The sequence below is a fragment of the Heliconius melpomene genome, chromosome 12 (assembly GCF_056956725.1).
Source record: "Heliconius melpomene rosina isolate 202511_hmr_F chromosome 12, ASM5695672v1, whole genome shotgun sequence".
Classification (NCBI taxonomy): domain Eukaryota; kingdom Metazoa; phylum Arthropoda; class Insecta; order Lepidoptera; family Nymphalidae; genus Heliconius; species Heliconius melpomene.
Genome location: NC_140400.1, coordinates 9,676,492 through 9,697,079, shown reverse-complemented (window position 1 = coordinate 9,697,079; position 20,588 = coordinate 9,676,492). Strand labels below are relative to the sequence as shown.

Sequence of the window (20,588 nt, the reverse complement as noted above, 5' to 3'; positions counted from 1 at the left end):
AATTAATGAACTAAGTAGTGTCCACAATCAAAAATAGTACACATTTTATTACATAATTAACATTTAAATAAAACATATAAGTACATTCTAACATTTGATTACATCACTATCAAATGTCATTCGTGAGCTCCGCGCCGACTGATTAAGGAAGATTGACACGCTTCCTTTTTATATTAAGTACACGTATAATATAAGCTACGATTATTTTATTTATTATTAAAACTCATTAAAATTTCAGTAAACATATATAAAATCTGCAATCATGAGTACTATACTGGAAAAGATTGCGGCTATAGAGTCTGAGGTTTGTAGTTATAGAGGTTATAACTTCTTTCTAGAAATATTACAATTATTTGAAACATAGTGAATAATAATAAAAAATATTCTTTATCCATAAAAAAATGTTTACAAATACCTCAGTGAAATGCAAAGAGTTATTTACATATTCCAGATGGCTCGCACGCAAAAAAATAAAGCTACAGCCCTTCATTTGGGCTTACTTAAAGCGCGGTTAGCTAAGCTAAGACGTGAACTAATCACTCCTAAAGGCGGTGGCGGTGCCACCGGTGAAGGTAATAGACATGTTTTAAATAAAACAAACACTTTGTCACAGTACAATATTATTAATCATACAAACATACATAAATGAATTATATTTAAATTATTTTCATTTTTTTTGCTTTGATTGGCAATGGCACGTTGTTGATCTCCGCCACTCAATACACCATGGCTTGGAAAGTATGAAATCGAATGTCTGAATACTGTCTATCTGAAAATTCTTATATCTATTTGCTTTTATAAACACCTGATAGAGAAGTATATATATATATATATATATATATGTGTGTGTGTGTGTGTGTGTGTGTGTGTGTGTATATATAGAAGTATATATATGTATAGGATTTAGTTCTATACAATATAAAATGAAGTGAAAAATTCACATCTCGTTATTTTTATTAAATATATAATAATACAAAAAAATATTCTATGTAACACAACACAGAAGTAACAATTAACCTCTCTGGATAATTAGAATACTTATAAATAACCATTCACAATTTTTATATATTATTTTTATAAAATTAAAGTACCTACTTGTTTATCTTAACTAGGTTTTGATGTTGCCAAAACTGGAGACGCAAGAATAGGATTTGTTGGTTTTCCATCAGTGGGGAAGTCAACATTGCTTTCTAATTTAGCAGGTGTGTACTCTGAAGTGGCGGCATATGAGTTCACAACGCTCACAACAGTGCCTGGTTGTATAAAATATAAGGGAGCTAAAATTCAGGTATTTATATAATTATTTTATTTGAAGTTTTAATCGTTAATATGAAAATTAATTAACATTATAATAGATAAGAGACCCAAACATGGCTTCCCGTATTTAAGCTTTTTAGTATATTTTAGTCAAATAATATTTAAACACAATACTTTTTATATATGTTCATTCAATGATTCAAAAGTTCTTAAAATAGTGTTAGATTATGTTTGAGTAACTTGCAAAAAGAAATATTTAAAAAAAAAATACTTGTCATTTCCTTAATCTTTGAATATTAAAAAAATGAACTATTGATATGTTGATTTGCATATAGCAATTAAATATTTAAAAAAATATTATTAAGACAAAATATATTGCTCTCAGTCTATCATTTTTCAGAAAATTACAAAAAAGATTTCTAGTACATTTTGATAAATTAAATTACTTTGTAGTTAATTAATATTCCATTGCAAATAGACTTATAATTTTTTTTTTTTGTAATATAATCTTTTATTTTTAATTTTATATTCCCAAATCAGTGTTCTATAGGCCTAGAAGGATTGTTGATTTGATCACCACTCCAATTCCTTACTCTTAAGATATTAGATGGCATTAATATTATCATGACACTCAACATCTCAAATTCAGAAAAGTTAAGAACAGAGTGCGACATTCTTCTCTCTGCCTGTTCTGCTATATGCCATATCCAGCATAAATAAAAAAAACATATCTACATGTAAACTTGTTAAGCTTCACTTATAGGTGTCCTTTAGGATTGTTAAGCTTACTACATTTTAGAAATTCAAAAGCATTTTAAATTCTTCTCAAATAAAAATGAAATACATAACCATACAATTAATATATGATTATTATATTAATTAAAATACAAATGTAATAAATGAACGTTTTGAAACATTTTTAATGTAATAAATAAAAATTTTAAACATTCTAGTTACTCGATTTACCTGGTATCATAGAAGGAGCTAAAGACGGCAAGGGTCGTGGTCGTCAAGTGATAGCTGTAGCTCGAACTTGCAGCTTAGTATTCATAGTATTGGACGTCCTAAAACCTTTGCAACATAAGAAATTATTAGAACATGAATTGGAAGGTTTTGGCCTAAGATTAAACAAACAACCACCCAATATATATTTTAGGAAGAAAGATAAAGGTGGCATCAATTTGAATACTACAGTAAGTATTATTATAATGTTATATTTTGTTTATATGGATAGGATTTTACTTATAAGAAATAGATAAATCTTATTTATAACTTGGTTGGTTTGTTTGTAAAAGTAATAGTGATAGTTTTAGTATGGGGAAACACAAAATTGTATAAATAATGTTATTTATAAAGACAGTGCATACATATGGTACACATGGTAAAATATTACTTATCCTACATCTTATAAAACAAAGTCGCTTTTCGTGTCTGTCTGTTGTTTCTAACTCTTCTTCTTCTAAACCACCCAACGGATTTTTATGCGGTTTTCACCATTAGGTCGAGTATTTTTCGTAGAAGGTTTATATATAGTTTATTATTTGTACATTCTTATGTAAATTAACATAAATACGATAAATATGTATAAAGTCCTACCCGTTGAGACACTTTCGCGCATGCGCTGCTTTGATGGTAAGTACTACATGAAAAAAATGTATTGGAGTATTGTTCCTCTTAATAAGATCTACAAAAAAGTCCGCGATGGCATATTCATATCTTTTAAGAATAACGTGTAGTGATCATTTTTCTGTCTAAAAATAATAATTTCAATATATTTTTTATTGTGAGGGATATTTTTCTATAATGGTATTAATCCTTATCCTTTAAAATACTTTATTAAATTTCTACGTTAAAGGAAGATAAAATTTGCTTTTCACACAATTTCGAAATTGCGAATAGTTTTGGAGAAAAACGCATTTAATTGTTGACACATCACGCCGTTGACACTTCAGCTGTATCGACTCAAGTTTTACTTATCCCTTACTCTCAGCATATAAATAAGTACATTAGTTACGTTGGCCATTTAATGAAGATCAAAACTGTCTTTTATTGTTTTTTTCATTTTAATAAGTACTTTAGAAGTTGTTACAATATCAAAAAATCCTTGCTGCGAAACGGCTTATACAAGCGCGTCGGCCGCCTGCCTTACACGCATCGGTGGTTCAGTGGTAGAATGCTCGCCTGCCACGCGGGCGGTCCGGGTTCGATTCCCGGCCGACGCATTCTATTTAATTTTCCTCACAGGCAGCCACGTATTGCTTGCTTTTCATCAGGGACAGAATTCTCTCTTCAGCATTAACCACAAGCTCGAAAAAAAAAACCCGCCTGTCTCTATAGCAACGAAGATTTAGATGCGTTTGCACGTATTGGATAATTGGAGTTGAATGTATTATTTCAGCGCCATATATTTGGTTTTATATTTTTTGTAGTAGTTATTAGTAGGTTTTTGTTTATAATTTCTTCCGTTTAAAAATAATTATTAAACTATCTAAAAATAGTCATTTAAATATATTTTAATAAGTACCTGAAAAGATTAGTAGCACAGATTTAAAATTACGGTACCTACTAAAAAATCCTTGCTGTGTAAAACAATTGGAAAGTCCTTATTGAAACTACGAAAATGCGGGTTGCATTAGGGTTTAATTAATTTTCACATTATCTTAAGTGCTTTGCAAACATACAGTATATGAATAATCCAGTAGTAAAAACGGGCGAAGCCGCAAGAGGGTCGCTAGTAAAATATATGTCAGTCATAGGCATGGGCACAAACTCACTCGAGGACATGAAATATATATTCTTTTATTTTCTTCACTCTGATAATATGTTATGAAGCAAAGTTGAATTTGATTTCCGCCGTTCAACACACAATGCTTCGGGAATTCAGCGGAAAGTGGGGAATGGAAATGTCTTAATTAAGAATAGTGTCTTAGGTTCCCATGTTCCCTTAGCCTGGTTAGGCAGAATGCTATTTTCGGTTCTTTTCTTTTAGAAAAGAAACATAATATAATTTTAAATTTCTCTATTCATTTATTGTATTTATTATAAATAAAGTTAGTTAATATTTTAAATTTATTTATTTTCTTCTCTTTCCAGTGTCCACAATCCGAGCTAGATCTAGAAACAGTGAAGACTATCCTCTCTGAATACAAAATACACAATGCTGATATAACACTACGTTACGACGCCAACAGTGACGACTTGATTGATGTCATTGAGGGCAATAGAATATATGTGCCTTGCATTTACTTGTTGAATAAAATTGGTAGGTTTATTTCAAATGGTTAATATCTCTTACGCGAGGCCTTTGTGGCCCGGTGGCACAAACGTTGAACTGTAAACGCGACGGTTGTGGCCTCGACACCACTCAGACGCATTAAATATATCATAATATCATTGGCTAGAGGCAAAGCACAGCTTTGAGTTCCGCCTTTCTAATTATTCATCATATTATAATTTGTTTCAGATCAAATAAGCATAGAAGAGCTTGATGTTATATATAAAATTCCTCACTGTGTACCAATATCGGCTCATCATAAATGGAATTTCGACGATTTATTGGAGAAAATGTGGGAATATCTCAAACTAATAAGAATATATACAAAGCCCAAAGGACAATTGCCCGACTATAACGCACCAGTTGTATTGCACGCTGATAGGACAAGTGTAGAGGACTTTTGTAACAAACTGCATAGATCTATTGTTAAAGAGTTTAAATAGTGAGTACACTGTAAATTTTATTATATGTCATCATAAATAATATGAAGAAAGTGATAATTTATACCATACTTGTTTATTGAAATAAAAATAGTAAACTATTTTAAATATTGTCCCCAGTGGAATCAAACCCGCAACCTTGGTGCTTACAGTAAATGTAAATGTAGCATTAAAAAATAATAGAAAAGTAATCAAAAAGTGTAAAATCAATTGTTTTATGTAAAAGCAAACATTTTTATTATTTGCTATAAATATTTTAGTTACTAAATGAATACTATAAGTGAATAATCATAATACTTATTTTCCAGTGCCTTAGTATGGGGTTCTTCTGTGAAACATCAGCCGCAGAAAGTTGGTATTGATCATGTCCTATCAGATGAAGATGTCGTACAGATTGTTAAAAAAGTCTAAATAAAACAGATTATATTATATTTTCAAACATAATAAATGTATATCTGTACATCGTACAATAAAAAAATATTAAAATCATATCAAATTCATTAATAAAAAATATTTTTTTATCTATTGCCAATATAAGGGTTTAAATAAAATGTCTAATGAATATTATTGCTTTGTGTTGAGGCCGTCGTAGTGCAGTGGCACATGCGTGTGACTGTAAACAAGACGGTTTTGGGTTCGATTCCCACTCATAAGTAGTTTTTTAATATTTACATTTCGTTTCGACTCTCAACACGCAATGCACGTTCCTCACTTTCCGTCGAAATTTTGAGGGAATCCAAAGTTTAGAAAATTCTTAACTTTAGCTTCCCTCTGTTCATTCTTCTATATGTCGGATACAGCGTGAAGCTAAAACTTATAGTTTGTACAACATAATATGATCTTAAACAACTGAAATATAATCATTATGAAATGACATTCAACATTTAAAATACTCGTCCTGGTTTTTCAACCGAGGTATTTTTTTTTTGTATACTGAAATTGAATAAAGCTACATAGGTGTGAGTTTCTTTTATTAAAACTAATTTAAAATTTATACATTTTTTATTATTATTCAATCATATTACGGAATATAGATAAAATATGACACAAACATTACATCGCATATTGAATTGAAAATTTTAAAAAAATTCAGACAGTTTGGAATAATGTCTTTACTATGAGTCCTATATATGTTTATAAATGTATAGATATGCCTTTAAAAATAATCTTTTGTGTACAGCAGAAACCCAGTTAACCAGGCCAGTTGTATTGACATCTGACATGACTCATCAACCATACTGCCCATTACAGTTAGTAGTCCGGATAATACCAAATCCTTATAATTTTGGGCCGGATAGTCGGGTTTCAATTGTATTAACATAAAATATAAATGTATTGCACTTATAGAACAACAGATAATAAAATGTATTGTAAAATATAAAAATATATTTTGGAAAATAAGATTACGGAAGTTGATATTACGAAAAAGTGACTAAATATTTTAACATTGCAAATGTAAATTTAATATATTCATGGTTGAACTAATGTTGGATTGTTACTTGAAAACTAATGCTGGATTGTTACTTGAAAACTGTACAGAGCGCTCAATAAACTGAAATAAATAATATTTTTGTTTTATTATCCATTGTTTATCTATTTTTATCTTTTTTAAATTATTATTACCATCGTGGAGCAACACCGCGTTCAACTGTAAAGGCAACCATTGTGGGTAGATTTTTTTTTGTAATTAATTATTTTGATTTTCTCGTTCTAGTAACGAGGCAATAGATATTGGGTGTTAAGTAGGGAACAAAGTTATTAAAACTACTCCTGTTTAGCCCGCTACATGGGAAAAAAGTGAAGCTTTGCTCCAAATACAATTACGCTTACGTTACGCTTATCACACATTTATTATGCGAAAAGATAATTTCTATATGAGTATGTTATCTAATACTATTGTCACTAATTTAGTTTATAATTTTTAAAATTTCACAATTGTTATAACTCAAACTTTTTAACCGGATTAATCGTGTATTATATTTAATCTTTTGAACCTTTCGAACAGCGTTGGTCCGGGGTCACGGGTCTATCTGTTAGTGAGGGGTGAAGAGTTTCGTAAAACATGTATAAAAATTATGAAAATCAGAGATATTATTATTTAACAATTGATATAAAAATTTTAAGAAGCTTAATAAATTTTGATAATGCAATATCTTCAAGGTATATTATATGTAGGAAGTTAATAAATCTTAAAATTTATAACGTACAGACCTGATTAAATTCGTTACCATTATTTTGTATCTGTACTGTTATCGGTTTGTCCTTGATAATTGACAATTGACACTTATGTTTTGACTTTTACTTTATTTATAAAGTATTATTTAAGGTTATGTTATGCCCGTTTAAAAGAATTACATTATATTACATGGCTTTTTCGTGTAGATAGTATAATAAAAATTGTTGAGCGTAAATCGTTTGATCTTCTTAAATATACAATAACCGGTATTAAATATGCTGTTTTAATCGAGACCTTTATACCAAAGAAATGACTACATTTGAAAATTTATCAGCCAGTGAGGTAATTTTAAATATGTTTAAAATAAAATTTAGGTACTATTTGGGCACTATAACTATTTTTTTAATACTGTATTAGTTTTATATATGCAACGAAGCAAAGTACTTAAGTAAAGATACATTCCCGCCCAATTGCTTATTTGAAATTTTATGATTTAAGTAGGTAAGTAATTATGATCTAAATAATTCAAAATTATTTAGATCTAAGTACTATTGAGCTCATTTCAATTTATATATTGTAAAAGTCTTATTTAGTCAGAATTAATATCATTTAGTTTATTTTCAATCAGAACTTGCAGTGCCATCTTAAGCATGTAAAGCAAACATTTTTTTTTACAATTTTTCTGTAATTCTATGTACGTTTGAAAGATGGCGCTCATTTCTAATTAATGATTTTTTAAGAATATAAAAATAAATCACCTTCACACTGTATCCCACACAGCAGGGTGCCCACCCTCAGAGTGAAGCTAGTGTTAAGACACTCCGTTCCCCACTTATTGCCGAATTTTTGAGATTTTGCGTGTTGAGTGGCGGAACTCAGCGCCGGACTTTTACTTTGGTGCCAGAGCGAAGGAACGAACAGCGAAGAAACAAAATACAACAAATTATTAATAATGTACAAATATTTTTTTTTTGTTTTAAAAATAATAAAAAGCTAAAAAATATCAACGTGTAGTAAATGGAAATACCAAAACTTTAACATTGTAACAAGCTTCATTTTCCAGAAACTTCGCACGGCAATACATCGGGACGTACGTGCCGTTTGCGTAGAAATCTGCCACTGTATGGGATTGGATATCACGAGACCCGCAAATGCTATTATTGCGGAGTTGGTCATCTCGAAGATTGCGCTTTATGCCTCGGATTTGGAGGCTTTTGCTAAGTATGATATTTTTAGATCTGTTATTTTTTTTAATGGTGTTACTATGCGGTGGTGTTATTCGCTATTTAACACGCAATGTATTTAAAGTTCATTTCAGTCTCTTATTGAATAGAAAGTGAAGAAGAGAAGAAGTGAAGAAGAGAAGAAGTGAAGAAGTGTCTTGACACTGGGTTCACTCTGAATACCCTGCCTTATACGTGTGATACTTTTTTTAGGTTCACGGTGTGTGCTACATATAGTAAGACAGGCAGAGTTAACCTGGAAACTTAGAGTTAAGACATTCCGTTACCCACTTTCCGCAGAATTCATGAGGCTTTGCCTGCTGACGGCTTTAATCATGCTACTTACAAATTTATATATATATGAATTTTTAAAATCGTTATAATGATTTTTAAGTTATTTTCTATTTGTAGTTTATTTTTTCCCTCAGACACGCTAAGCGCACTACAATAAATACCGACGACGTGAAATTGCTAGTAAGAAGGAATCCTTCATTGGTTAGTAAAAAACAAACTTTTTTCTACAGTTACGATTTAGTTTCCTACAGGTACATTATCAACTATACTAGCTTTTACCATCTGCTGCGTCCCGGTGGTCAAATCGGAAAAAACAACGCGATGAATCACACGGAAAATTTCCAATGACGTTTGACGCGACATTATTTTCGCACCTAATTATAAATCCATATTCATTCCGAAATAATGAATCGGTTTCCGTGTGTTTTAATTGCAATTTTAATTTAAATTCACATCTGAATCACTAACTAACACCGTTATGAAGCATTATTTATGCAACTGCTATTTTCAAGTTGAAATGATATTCCTAATTGATATACTGTTCTAACGGATTATTATCAGTTTGTTTTGGCTCTTTTTTGTATAATATACCTATCGGTATTGTAATGAAACTTTGTGGGACGTTTTCTACTGTATAGAAACTCACGCGGTAATGAAATTGTTATTACTCTTTTTTTCAATGACTGGAATGAGAAACTTACTTTTAGTAAGTTTCACTTACTATCTATCCTCGATCAAAGAATGCTGATTACAGAAAATTGTACCAACAGTATTATTTTGCTGTAATATATCGTGTCCAAGTACAAGCGCGGCGTTCTGTACCGCGACCATACACGCAATTTCCCGATAATTAGGCGAAAGGTGGAGAACGAAACTTGAACTGCTACGTCCTAAATTTTTATATGTAATTGTAATCCATTTATAATCTTTTGATTGTAAATATTATTTATGTTAATATTATGTCTGCTTTCTTTGTATATATCTTCTAAATATTTCAGGCCAAAGTAAAACCTTCCTACTTTTAGCCAAAAGAAAAGTATTGCATAACTGCTGAATAAATTCAATCAAAAGTAATTTGTAATTTGTTCTTATATTATCAATTGACTTTTTTACAGAAAGAGCGTCTAAATAAAATTGTAATTGATAATCCATCTAAGGAAAAACGTCGTAAAACGACTTTGCCTATACTCAAAACGGATACACCTGTACTGAAGAAACTACTATTAAGTGCTGAACCAAAGAAGAAAGTTCCAGAAGAAAAAACAAACGAACGTGTGAAAGATTTTGAAGACGATGTTAATATGGTAGATCTTACTTTGACACAATAAAATGTATTTAGAAATGTTTTTTTTTTAGTAGATGAATGTAGTTGTGATGTATGTAGTTTATTTGAGCCTGTCTTCACATTGGTTGATTAGTTTTGAAATCAAATTTTATTAAGCCAGTCCTAGCCAATTTGAGGCCAGTAAACGCGACAAGTTTTAGGTTTGATTTCCACTCTGCCCTCGCTTTCGCTTTGACGAAGGGAGACGTTGAGTTCTGTCACTCAATATGCTGTGCCTCCAGAAGAGCAGAACTGAAGAGTAGTGATGGGAAAGTATAGTAAATAGTAGATAGAATTATGTATATTTTATTACGTACGTCTGTAAGTAGTGATATTGTCGTGTAAAAAAGTAAATTTGTAGATATTTTTTTCTTTTTATTTAATTTTCCGCCGAATTTAGGAGACGTTGCGTGTTGAGTGGCGGAATTCATTTGTTAAATTTATAATTTGTCCCGTCAACATCCTAGATGCCTAGAACAATCGTTAGTTTATTATATGGACCTAAAGATATAAAATATATAAAACTGGACACACTGTTCATGAAAATCCTTAAAAAAGAGGACATATAATTTCTATTCCATTCATAACCAATAAGCATTTAAAATCCAATCGCTTTACCAAAAAGTTTGTAATGAAATTGAAATATGAATAGCTCTAGCGGTGTTAGTATCGTTTATCTATACAGTGCCCAGAGCAGAGATAACAAAAATGAACTTGCACCGCGTATAGGTGGGCGCCAAAAAACTCGTTACGTGAAACACAATTACACGGGACTGCGACGTCTTTAGAGTAGACTTAGTTGTTTTAGACTTATATATTTTTTTGGTTAGTTGTGTATTTCGCTTTTTTTTGGATCAGAAAAGAGATAAAACAAATTAACTGCTCTTGGATACTAAAAAACTTAAAACGTGACGTGAGACGCTCCGTGTAATTGACATGGGATTGCGTAATTTTTAGACTAGGCTCAGTGATTTTTATTTAGATTTTTGTATCGTTCATCTATACAGACGATAGATATATTTGCGATTCAACAGTAGGACATTACAGGGTATCCATCATTCCCATTCCCATTCTCTCAGTGACCAACAAGGAGGTAGGGGCAAATTGGGTGTTTGTTACATGTAGTGAAACGTTTAGCACTAGATTTGTTTGTTATTGATTAGTCTATATTAAGAAAATTGAAAAATTTGTAATAAAACTTGCAAATCGTAAAGATAAAAGAAATAGAACACATAGCGTTTCCAAAGTTTTCACACTGCCCGGTAGTTAATTACTCCTATAACGACAGTTAGAGCATAATGAGATTTTTGCAATTCAACAGTAGCACATTACAGGGTGTCCGTCACTCCCACCCCCTCCCACTCCCACGGTGACCAACATGGGGGTAGGGGGGAAATTAGGAGTTTGTTAATTAATTTTTATTTACAATACTTGTTTGTTTATTCGTCACAATGTTTTGTGTATATAGGTATTGTAATTTTGTGTATTTTTTGCTTAGATATTATTACTTATTACCCAGTCTTGATATGATGCTTTGCCCATGTGGTGCGTGGCCATGAAACATGAAATCTATGTCTACTTACATAGATGTATTTATGTGTGACGAAAAATAGAGAACTTTAATAACAAAACTTTTTCATCGATCGATTCAAGTCCACAAAAAAGGATCCAAAAACTTCTTTTAAAATTGTTTTAGTGAAGAATTATAGTATACTATATTTTAAAGTTACATTATATCAAAAGAACGTCCAACTAATGCATATACTTAATAATAGTAGTAGTCTTAGATTTTATTCAAGTAAATATAATTCAATCTTTCTATTTTCTGGTATTATTCATTTCCACAAGCAAAGGAAATAGCTTAAGTTTCCTGTGAACAGTGAATAAGTAGCAAGAGTTTATTAAGTCAATTAAAAAAAAGAAATTAGTGTAGAGACACTCCGTATTCCATTTTTTTATTAAATTTTACAGACATTGATTATTGATATGACATAGACAAATTTGTCTTGTCCGTAATAAATGTTATTTATACTTACTTCACTAGGATCGAACCTACAACCATTGCATGTAGATTGTGGCCTATTTCAAATTTATAAAGTGGCACAACCCAATTCTAACGCAACAACGAAGTGCACAAGTGCAGAAATATTGATTGCACACAAAGCAATTAAAGTCTTACACGATAATCGACAAATAGCACAGCATCCGAAGAACAAACTAGCCATGTTGAATGCCTCCAGGCCCCAGCTATGATCTAGACCACGGGCCGCGATAGGCGCTGCTCATTAAAATATGTAAATGCTGCCCCGAGACATTACGCAGATAGGTGCCTCTGACTTATTGACTGGATGGTTTTGTGCAATGTGTTTTTTATTATATTTAAATATTTATTATATATTTTTTTTTGCGTTACTTGAACATTTTTACTGAATAGGTAAAAATGTTAAATATCAGGGTAAGCACAAAGTGAGCTTAGTACTAATTACTGTCTGAAAAATTTTGAGATATTGCATGTCGAATGGCGTGAATTTTTTCAACGTCATGCTTTTGTCTTATGAGTGAAAATGTTAGTTGATGATAAATATTCCTCCGAGTTAGAATCAAACCCACGACCATAATTAATCGTTTTGTACGTCGGTGGGAAGCACTGACTTTCAATATTATTAATTATTTCTTCAAATGAAATCCGAACCAAATATTGTTTCAGTAGGAAAACTTTTAACGGTGCAACGAAGTCCAATCCGTGTCTATATTCCATTTTTAAAATACACTAAAGAGTATGTGAAATTCTATTTATAATGACATAATTATTAAAACGGTCAAAATTTACTAATATATTTAGATAGTAAATTTGCTAGTTTAGTAACTTAGAGGTATATTTTATTATATACCACAAACCGAGATGATTGGCGCTCTACAAGCGAAGCCTACTAGCAACTACAGGTGTGTATAAAATACAAAAACTTTTTTCATAAATTATTTTGGAAAAAAAAACATTAAATATATTTTAATATAATAATATTCCCTTTATTACATAACACCGACCCACAGTGGTGGATGCATTACTCGTTTACGGGGCACCTACCGCGCGCAACTATTTAGTATCATTACAAATGTCGCTCGCCGTGTCCGCGCTGCAGCTACCGTTCCTTATTAATAAGTATCGCTGACGTTGTGTGGATCTTGTATTGTACTATAAATGGATTTTTTTTAATACTTATTCTATACTTATTTTTTACTGGATATAATGATGTACTCCAGTCTATTTCTACACTATACAATGCTTCCCTACAGTATAGGTAATAGGTATATCTTAAATAAAGTAAATAATTATTGGAATAGATTCAAATCTGAAAATTAAAAACTTTTATACTTTTAATTAAAATTATTATCTCATTTAGTGTTAAATCAACTCAATGGTAAAAACAGGCTTAGCGGGAAAGTGTTTCACTCGGAATACTTTACCAATACGCCACTACATCCTTCTCTCTCTCTGCCTATCCTGCCATTTGCGGGATACAATAAGTACAATAATAATATAGGAAAATAATAAACAATAACTTAATTTCATTCCTTGCTTTATTTTCTTCCTCAACCCTATTTACCTGTAAGCTATCAGTACTAAAAGTCCTCCTCCACACTAAGCCAGCGTCCGCTCCCCGGTCTGAGGTAAGCAAGTGTTGTTTTGTTGTCCTCGTCATTACGTACCTTTCAGCTCATTACAGACGGTAACAGATCACTCGCTTAATTTGTGCATTTCCGATCCAAAGATATTCAAATTTCAACCGTAATGGCGCACGGGAAATGTTAATAAAATGTTAATGCGACGAAAGCGGCCCTCGAGATACAATAAGTGACAGATTTGCTTGACAGAAAGCTTGTTTGCAACGTATGAATAAGTCACGATCGGTTTTTTGTCTATTCTATTATTTATGAAGCTTTGTCTCGAGACGATTTGAGATTAACAAAATGTATTGGAATGTTAGTTTGTTGTTTTTGTATGTAATGTTGTTTGTGTTGGTGTATTTGATTTCTTTTAAGTATTCAAAGTGCGTTCGAGTGACTTCGAAAATCAAGTATTTCTAAAAAGAACTTTTACATGCCTAACGCAATATTTTGGGTAGGTCGACTAAGTATCTTAGGATACCGTTGGGTATCTACTAGGTGAATGTTGCCAAAGCAAGAAATAAGTACTGCTGCATAAATGTATTTATTAGAACTATTATTATTAACTTTTCCGCATACATCGACATATTATTTAAAAAAAAGATTTCGACGAATTGAGCACCTCCTCGTTTTTTGAAGTCGGTTAAAAGAATAAGTGAAAACAGGTAATTGTTGCGCCAAATAAGTAAAATAGTCCTGAAATATAATTTCGACATTTGAGAAACATTGTGAGATGAGATAGCGAAACCGAACACCGCAATTCGTCTTGTTCAAAATTACGGAATTAAACTAAAATATTTTCCAGAGTAAAACTCGAACCAATGACTACCGTGACCGTACCTACTATTGTGCAACAACTATTTACTAGGTATGTCATAATATCTATATCTATACAAGACATTAAGTTTCTAAGTATACACCTATAAAGACTTAAACTATCTAGACCATAGTAAAAGTAGACTAGCAAATGGCTGTAGTAATATTCGTTACTAAGTGAAATATAATTGATATAAGAGTACCTACCGGCAACGGCAACATTACTTGGTCGGTAAATTAGCTAATATTGTAATTCAAAGTAGGCCTAATAAGAGCTTATTTATGTAAGGCAGGCTGAGGCATGTCTAAAGTCAGCTTGTTCAATTTTTTTTAAATCTCAATGATTTTTATATTTTTTAAAAATGTTTCGGTTTTTGGAGGTTGACGAGCGCAATGAGATGATGAAACGCGACAATTATGGGTTCAATCACCAACTGGAGAATGAGTATATTTAAATCCAATCGCTCTGGTAGACAAAACACGGCGGTTGGTTCCGCCACTCAACACAGAATATCTTGAAAATGTTGCGGTGCGTGGGGAACGGAATATAAACATTGGGTCCCCTCAATCTACCCTGGTATGCGGAAAAAAGCCTGAAGCTACTATTAAGTATTTGGGGACACCATAATGGCATTATTGATTGATTGGCAAAATCTGACTGCAAACACGATGATTATAGGTTCGATTCTCACTGTAATATTTTTTTCGTTTCAAGCTCTGATTACATAAAGTGTGCTGGGACATAGTATAGAAAATTAGATACTGTAAAATAATTTAAAAAGTCTTTTAAATTTTTCATGTTAATATACGACAAAGTTCTGACCAATTTGTTTATAAAAACTTTGAATTGTGTAATACTTCTGCTCTGTATTAAAAGATGCCAATACTATCATATACTATCATCATCATACTTGAATTTAGGCTTTCTGATCCTTCCTTTCCTTCCATAAAAACATTGAATTTACAGAAAATAATTATAAAATAACGTCACTAAATTTCTCCGTTTTCTCCGCAACGTTAAAACAATTCAAAATTCCACATTATTGTAAGCTGCCCTATGAAATAACTGCACTAAGATTATAGACTATACACAAGACTGGTCGAGTCATGTTGTGTATTCGCGTCTTGAATAATTCATTCTAATCAGTGCATTAGGGACCGTTTTAGTCGACCTACGCGTTGTTTGCTCCTGATATTATATTAATGTATGGAAAGCTATAAGTAAATTATCATTAAAGAAAATGTTTTACAATTACAGTGTTAATTGTGTTTAGAGAATAGAATGTCTTCTATAGAACTTCGTATTTTTTAAGTCTATTTATTATTTCTTGGTTTTGTACAATTTTATTAAGCAGAAATATATGGTCTTTTTTTAAAGAGCTTCGTTAACATTAACATAAAAATCCTAAGAGTGGAAGATGAAAAAATTAGGAGATACTAAGTTCATTTTCTATTTCCTTTTGCCTATCTTACATTCCAAAGTAAAGGGTGAATATTAACATTATAAATTATATTTTCACAGTTTCTTTATATATGCATTTTGTTTGTTTATATTAGCAAGGTAGGCAGATGGAACCTTGTGAGAATAAACTACGTTCGTTTGTGTTGCATCTTGAGAGGCGAAACTCAACGCCGTGCTGTCTTGTCAAAAGAGCGAAGAAATCAAAATAATACATTTCTTCGAGTGGGAACCTTGTGGGTTCACCACAACCACACCTTTTACAGTCGGAGGTGTCTCCCTGCGTTACAACAGCCTCATATACCGTCAGTAATATTTGAACTCACTACCTTCAAGTAAAGAGAGTCACATCAAGGGCAAATAAGTATCTATAGTAACGTAACAACACGTTTATTTCAATAAAACAAATAATGTTAGCACCGACATTATTCGCTTTGCGTAATTGCGCTCCACATTTGTCATCGTAATAGTGACGTGTCCTCAGTCTGGTCCCCTATAAGATTGCTACGTAGATTAGATATTTTGATTCTATAATCGATTATTTACTTTAAATAATTCGATGTTCCTGTAAATTTAAATTTATTTGTTATAGGTATATAGGTAAAGTTTCTATTTAGACAGAAGAAGAAGGGTGTGTGTGATCTTTTACAATTTGTTTTTGGTTCACTTTGTATGGATAAATGTATTTATAAGAAAAGCAGCTTCATGTTTTTTCCTATATTAGGCAGAGTAGACAGAAGGAAATTTTTGTAGGTTAGTGTACTTACAAATATTTGTACCTTCCACCTACTACCTGTTCCACGCCATACCCATTCCCCAATATTATAAAGATAGATTACACTTCTATTAGCAGTGTCGATATTAGTTTGCAATTTCAACCTTTTTATTTAAAGTTCCTACTTAAAAGCAGGTTACAACCGTTTGGTGTAGGTTTGTGAAAGCAAAACAAATGCAATCTAGCAATATGGAAATATTTTGTAAGAAATGACTATAATTATGTTATCATTTTAGTATTAATGATATTTTATCTGTTCTGTCGTGAGTTGTGTTTGGTGCGGCCGCGGTGGCGAAGGCGCGTAGGTGTGATACTTTAAATGAGACGATTGTGCCTTCGATTCCCTCTAGAGGGAATGAAATATCCTAAGTGTCATAACATAAGGTTCCCAGGTTTCCCCTGCTTACCTTACTATATGCGGAATACAGCAAGATGTTAATAAAGAGTTGTTGCTGATAACTTCATCGTTAGTAGTAGCTGCTGGTTTAAATCTTATTCGTAGAATATTATTAGTTTTGATTAGCTAAATGCGTATTTCTTAGAGGATCTATCAACACTTGGGTCTGAAGACCCAGGCGCTGCTCGTAGTTTCTCCCTCCGAAGCACTATCGCACGCGCTTAGGGATTAGGTACAAGAAATGCTAAGCAATTTATGCATAAATAAATATATAATATAATAAAGTAGGTGCTGTGAATAAGACTGAAGTAAAACTGACGTAAATATAGTAATTAGCAAGCTCCGTCTACCCTGTAGGAACTTTTAATATATTTTGTTTTAAAAATTCATCTTTCATGCATTCGAACTAATTTCAACTTACAAAACTAAGTTATAATAGGTACAACGTTATCGAGGCCCTTCGGGCACAGTGGCAAAGCTTATGACTGGTGACAGTTCGATTCCGACTTGAGAGACTGGATTTTCATTTTCTTGTTCTGGGTAATAATACAAAGCGTGGCGTTGAGTTCCAACGTTGAACACGGAATGTCTCGAAATATGAGGTGGAAAGTTGGGAACACAGTGTCTTAACATTACGTTTCCTCTGCCTTCCCTCTTATATCTGAATATATTAATATATTATAAAAAAATATTATATTTTTACGTTTAAACTATGTAAGATAACTTTATAAATGTGATAGTTATTGATCTATAGAGGATTCAATGATGTTATGCATAACTTTTTGAAGATTAACAAAATGACTAAAATTTAGGGAAAACTAAGAACGGGATTGCTTTCAATTATATTCAATTTTTCTTCCTCGCACGATTCAAAGAGATAAAAAAAAACAAATTCTCTTAATGTGAAATTTATACGAAATCAATTATTACATATATAAGTAGCGTCAATCGTTTCGCATTCAATATCAACGCCGAATGCTGTTGACGTTTTTTGGTTTTGAACTTAATTATTTACAAAATAGCGAAAAAGTGTACGCCGTTGTGGATCAAACGCTAATAGTATCGGTAAGTGTAGATTCGATTTTGTTAATAATTTTTATACGTAATTCATTAAAAGTTTTTAATTTAATAAGAGCTATATTAGAATATTTGAAAAAAAAATAGTTTGAAATAACATAATATACTTGTTACTTTGTTATGTTTTCTCTGCCTACCTTTACGCGATAATTGAGAGGTGCTAAATAAAAGGAAAGAAAATAAAAGTAAATTGAAGGTTTCCTATAATGATGACCAGGTGCATGTGACAAGTAAAGACGTTTTTTATAACAAATACATAAATTTATTTACATAGTCGCGCTAACTTAAAGTAAAGATGTTTACATGAAATTATTGGACATAAACATTGAAACGAGACACTTAAGGTCAATGCTAAAGAAATAAGGCCATCGTAGCTCAGTGGAAAACTTTAAACGTAATCCGTATCGTAATTATATTTCCAAATTTCCTCGTTCTAGTAAAGCAAAAACGAAACGTTGCTATTGAGTTCTGCCAACATACATTGACGTTCATGCAGAAAGCGCCAAACGTAGCGTCTTGACACTAGGTTGTCATTGTGTGACAATGTCAAAACGAGTGAAGCTGAATCTGTTGAAAAAAAAAACAAATTAAAAAATCAACCAACAGATAACAAATAACCAATGAAGCTACAGACAAAACATAAGCATGATCATATATAAATGAATGATTGTTATTTTATTTTTCAATTGTCCGATGCGGTCGGGCGGGCGCGCTGCCCAAGAATTAATAACGTAGCACAGGGACCGAAACCACGACAATCTGCGCGTTTTTGAGTACACAAAATTTTTTATCATTTTTTTTTCTATTCTGCCGATAGTTTTTTGCGGTTGATGACCACCAGCCTTTATGACTGCATGTTTTAATAGCCTCCGACAGGCGACGGTTTAACAAGAATTGTTTGTACGACTTATTTTGTTTAGATGTTTTATGAAATTTTATAATATTGAGTAATTATTTTTAATTTTTTTTTAGATAAATGTACATTTTTTTAAATCATTTGCTTTTCTCCACATGAAATAAGGAACATATAATTAAATTTTACGTTTAGTATAAGAACGTGGATGAAATGATCATATAATAATTATAACAGTAGATTAAGTAGAGACGGACGTGGCTAAGAAATTGATTAAACAGAAATAATAGATTTTTGTAGCTTTACGTCATGTCCCGCACATAGCAAGGTAGCGAGATGGAAACTAGGAAATTAGTGTTGAGACACTCCTTTACCCTTTTAATATTAGAGGCCTTGCATGTTGAGCCGCAGAACTCAACGCCGCATTTTACCTCATTAATAATATAGAGACAATTTTTATGACTCATTCCAAAACGAATATAATTTAAATTTATCTTGATAGTATGAATAGCTTGATAGTTATATAGTCCTCTTACAATAAGTTGGTATTAAAAAATATTTTATAAAATAAGGTTCTTAATTAGGTTTAATCTTGTGTTAAGACTCCGTTTATAAATATTCCTAGTAGAATTATTAGCACTCTTAAACACCGCGTATAGTCAGGCAAATGCCAACTGCGCCTTGAAGGTGAATAAAATAATTATAATTTCATACTATTTATATTTATTAATTATTTGTTTAGGTACAGAGAGGAGCTCGGATAGTGAAGGTTATGTATATTTAAACTTATATTTGTTTACGTAGCGCTAAGAGAGACAAGGGGAGATCGCGGTTGACGTCTGAAAACACAGTATCAAAGATACTGGAGGAAGGGCACGTCAAAGGCATAAGGAAGGTAATGTTTGGCGCTCCGTTCTCTCTGACTCTCCCGCTGTTCTGGAATTCGGGAGAACTGTGGAGAACGGAGGGTCTGGAAATTAGGTTCCTTTTGGTTTACTTGCTAGGCAGGATTATTTTTTTAAGCTTCACGCCGTATCCCATATATACGGGATACAGGGTAGGCAGAGGATCCTGGAAACTTAGTGTTAAGTATTTTATAACTCCATTTCCGATTTCCGTTCCCCACTTTCCACCGATTTGTTTTATTTTACCAGAGCAAGCAAATGATAATAATAAATATTTAGTTTTCTCGAGTGGGAATCGAACCCACAACAAGTCGCATATTTGCTAATATTTTTGTTTATATGAATAGTGGAAAATTGTAGTTTTATTGATGGTGTGTCTATATTTGTGCGAAATATATTCGCGTACAAAAATAGAAATTTAATTCTAAGCTATAAACTAACTGCGTTTAAAAACTGAACTAAACATTAAAAGCTCCACCGTTCCCAAATCCAATATTACAAAACAACTAAATAATAACCCTTCAAATTGTCAAAAAAATGCAAATAGGTTTAAAATAACCGACATACGGTCTCTATAATGAATTCTTTGAATGGTAGTCAATGCATCCCGATGCGTTTCCGGTGTTCGTCTGCTTGTCACTTACTAGCCCCA

The 20,588-nt window shown here is 31.9% G+C and overlaps 2 protein-coding genes across 3 annotated transcripts; both read left to right on the top strand.

The window, feature by feature from the left end:
- The first annotated feature begins 113 nt into the window (after positions 1–113).
- Positions 114–6,536, top strand: 128up (GTP-binding protein 128up). The gene is made up of 7 exons (XM_085194466.1): positions 114–304; positions 452–572; positions 1,113–1,288; positions 2,211–2,450; positions 4,351–4,519; positions 4,721–4,973; positions 5,280–6,536. The coding sequence occupies exons 1-7, from the start codon at positions 263–265 to the stop codon at positions 5,380–5,382; spliced, it is 1,104 nt and encodes a 367-aa protein (XP_085050592.1). The 5' UTR covers positions 114–262; the 3' UTR covers positions 5,383–6,536.
- Positions 6,537–7,254: 718 nt separating this feature from the next.
- LOC146533796 (centromere protein S-like) lies at positions 7,255–11,807 on the top strand. Of its 2 annotated transcripts, none has more exons than XM_085194787.1 (4): positions 7,255–7,489; positions 8,211–8,368; positions 8,799–8,865; positions 9,780–11,807. In XM_085194787.1, the coding sequence occupies exons 1-4, from the start codon at positions 7,457–7,459 to the stop codon at positions 9,990–9,992; spliced, it is 471 nt and encodes a 156-aa protein (XP_085050913.1). In that variant the 5' UTR covers positions 7,255–7,456; the 3' UTR covers positions 9,993–11,807. The 2 variants fall into 2 exon arrangements, with proteins under 2 accessions (XP_085050913.1, XP_085050914.1); XM_085194788.1 differs by lacking the exon at positions 7,255–7,489 and adding an exon at positions 7,534–7,648.
- The last annotated feature ends 8,781 nt before the right edge of the window (positions 11,808–20,588 follow it).

What these genes read in the sequence shown, in the direction of transcription:
- LOC146533796 (XM_085194787.1), top strand. Translation starts at nt 7,457, where the DNA reads ATGACTACATTTGAAAATTTATCAGCCAGTGAG. An exon ending in GATTTGGAGGCTTTTGCTAA is followed by an intron (nt 8,369 to 8,798) that starts GTATGATATTTT and finishes TTTTTCCCTCAG; the next exon opens with ACACGCTAAGCGCACTACAA. An exon ending in TAAGAAGGAATCCTTCATTG is followed by an intron (nt 8,866 to 9,779) that starts GTTAGTAAAAAA and finishes ACTTTTTTACAG; the next exon opens with AAAGAGCGTCTAAATAAAAT.
- 128up (XM_085194466.1), top strand. Translation starts at nt 263, where the DNA reads ATGAGTACTATACTGGAAAAGATTGCGGCTATAGAGTCTGAG. An exon ending in TTGCGGCTATAGAGTCTGAG is followed by an intron (nt 305 to 451) that starts GTTTGTAGTTAT and finishes TACATATTCCAG; the next exon opens with ATGGCTCGCACGCAAAAAAA. An exon ending in ATTGTTAAAGAGTTTAAATA is followed by an intron (nt 4,974 to 5,279) that starts GTGAGTACACTG and finishes CTTATTTTCCAG; the next exon opens with TGCCTTAGTATGGGGTTCTT.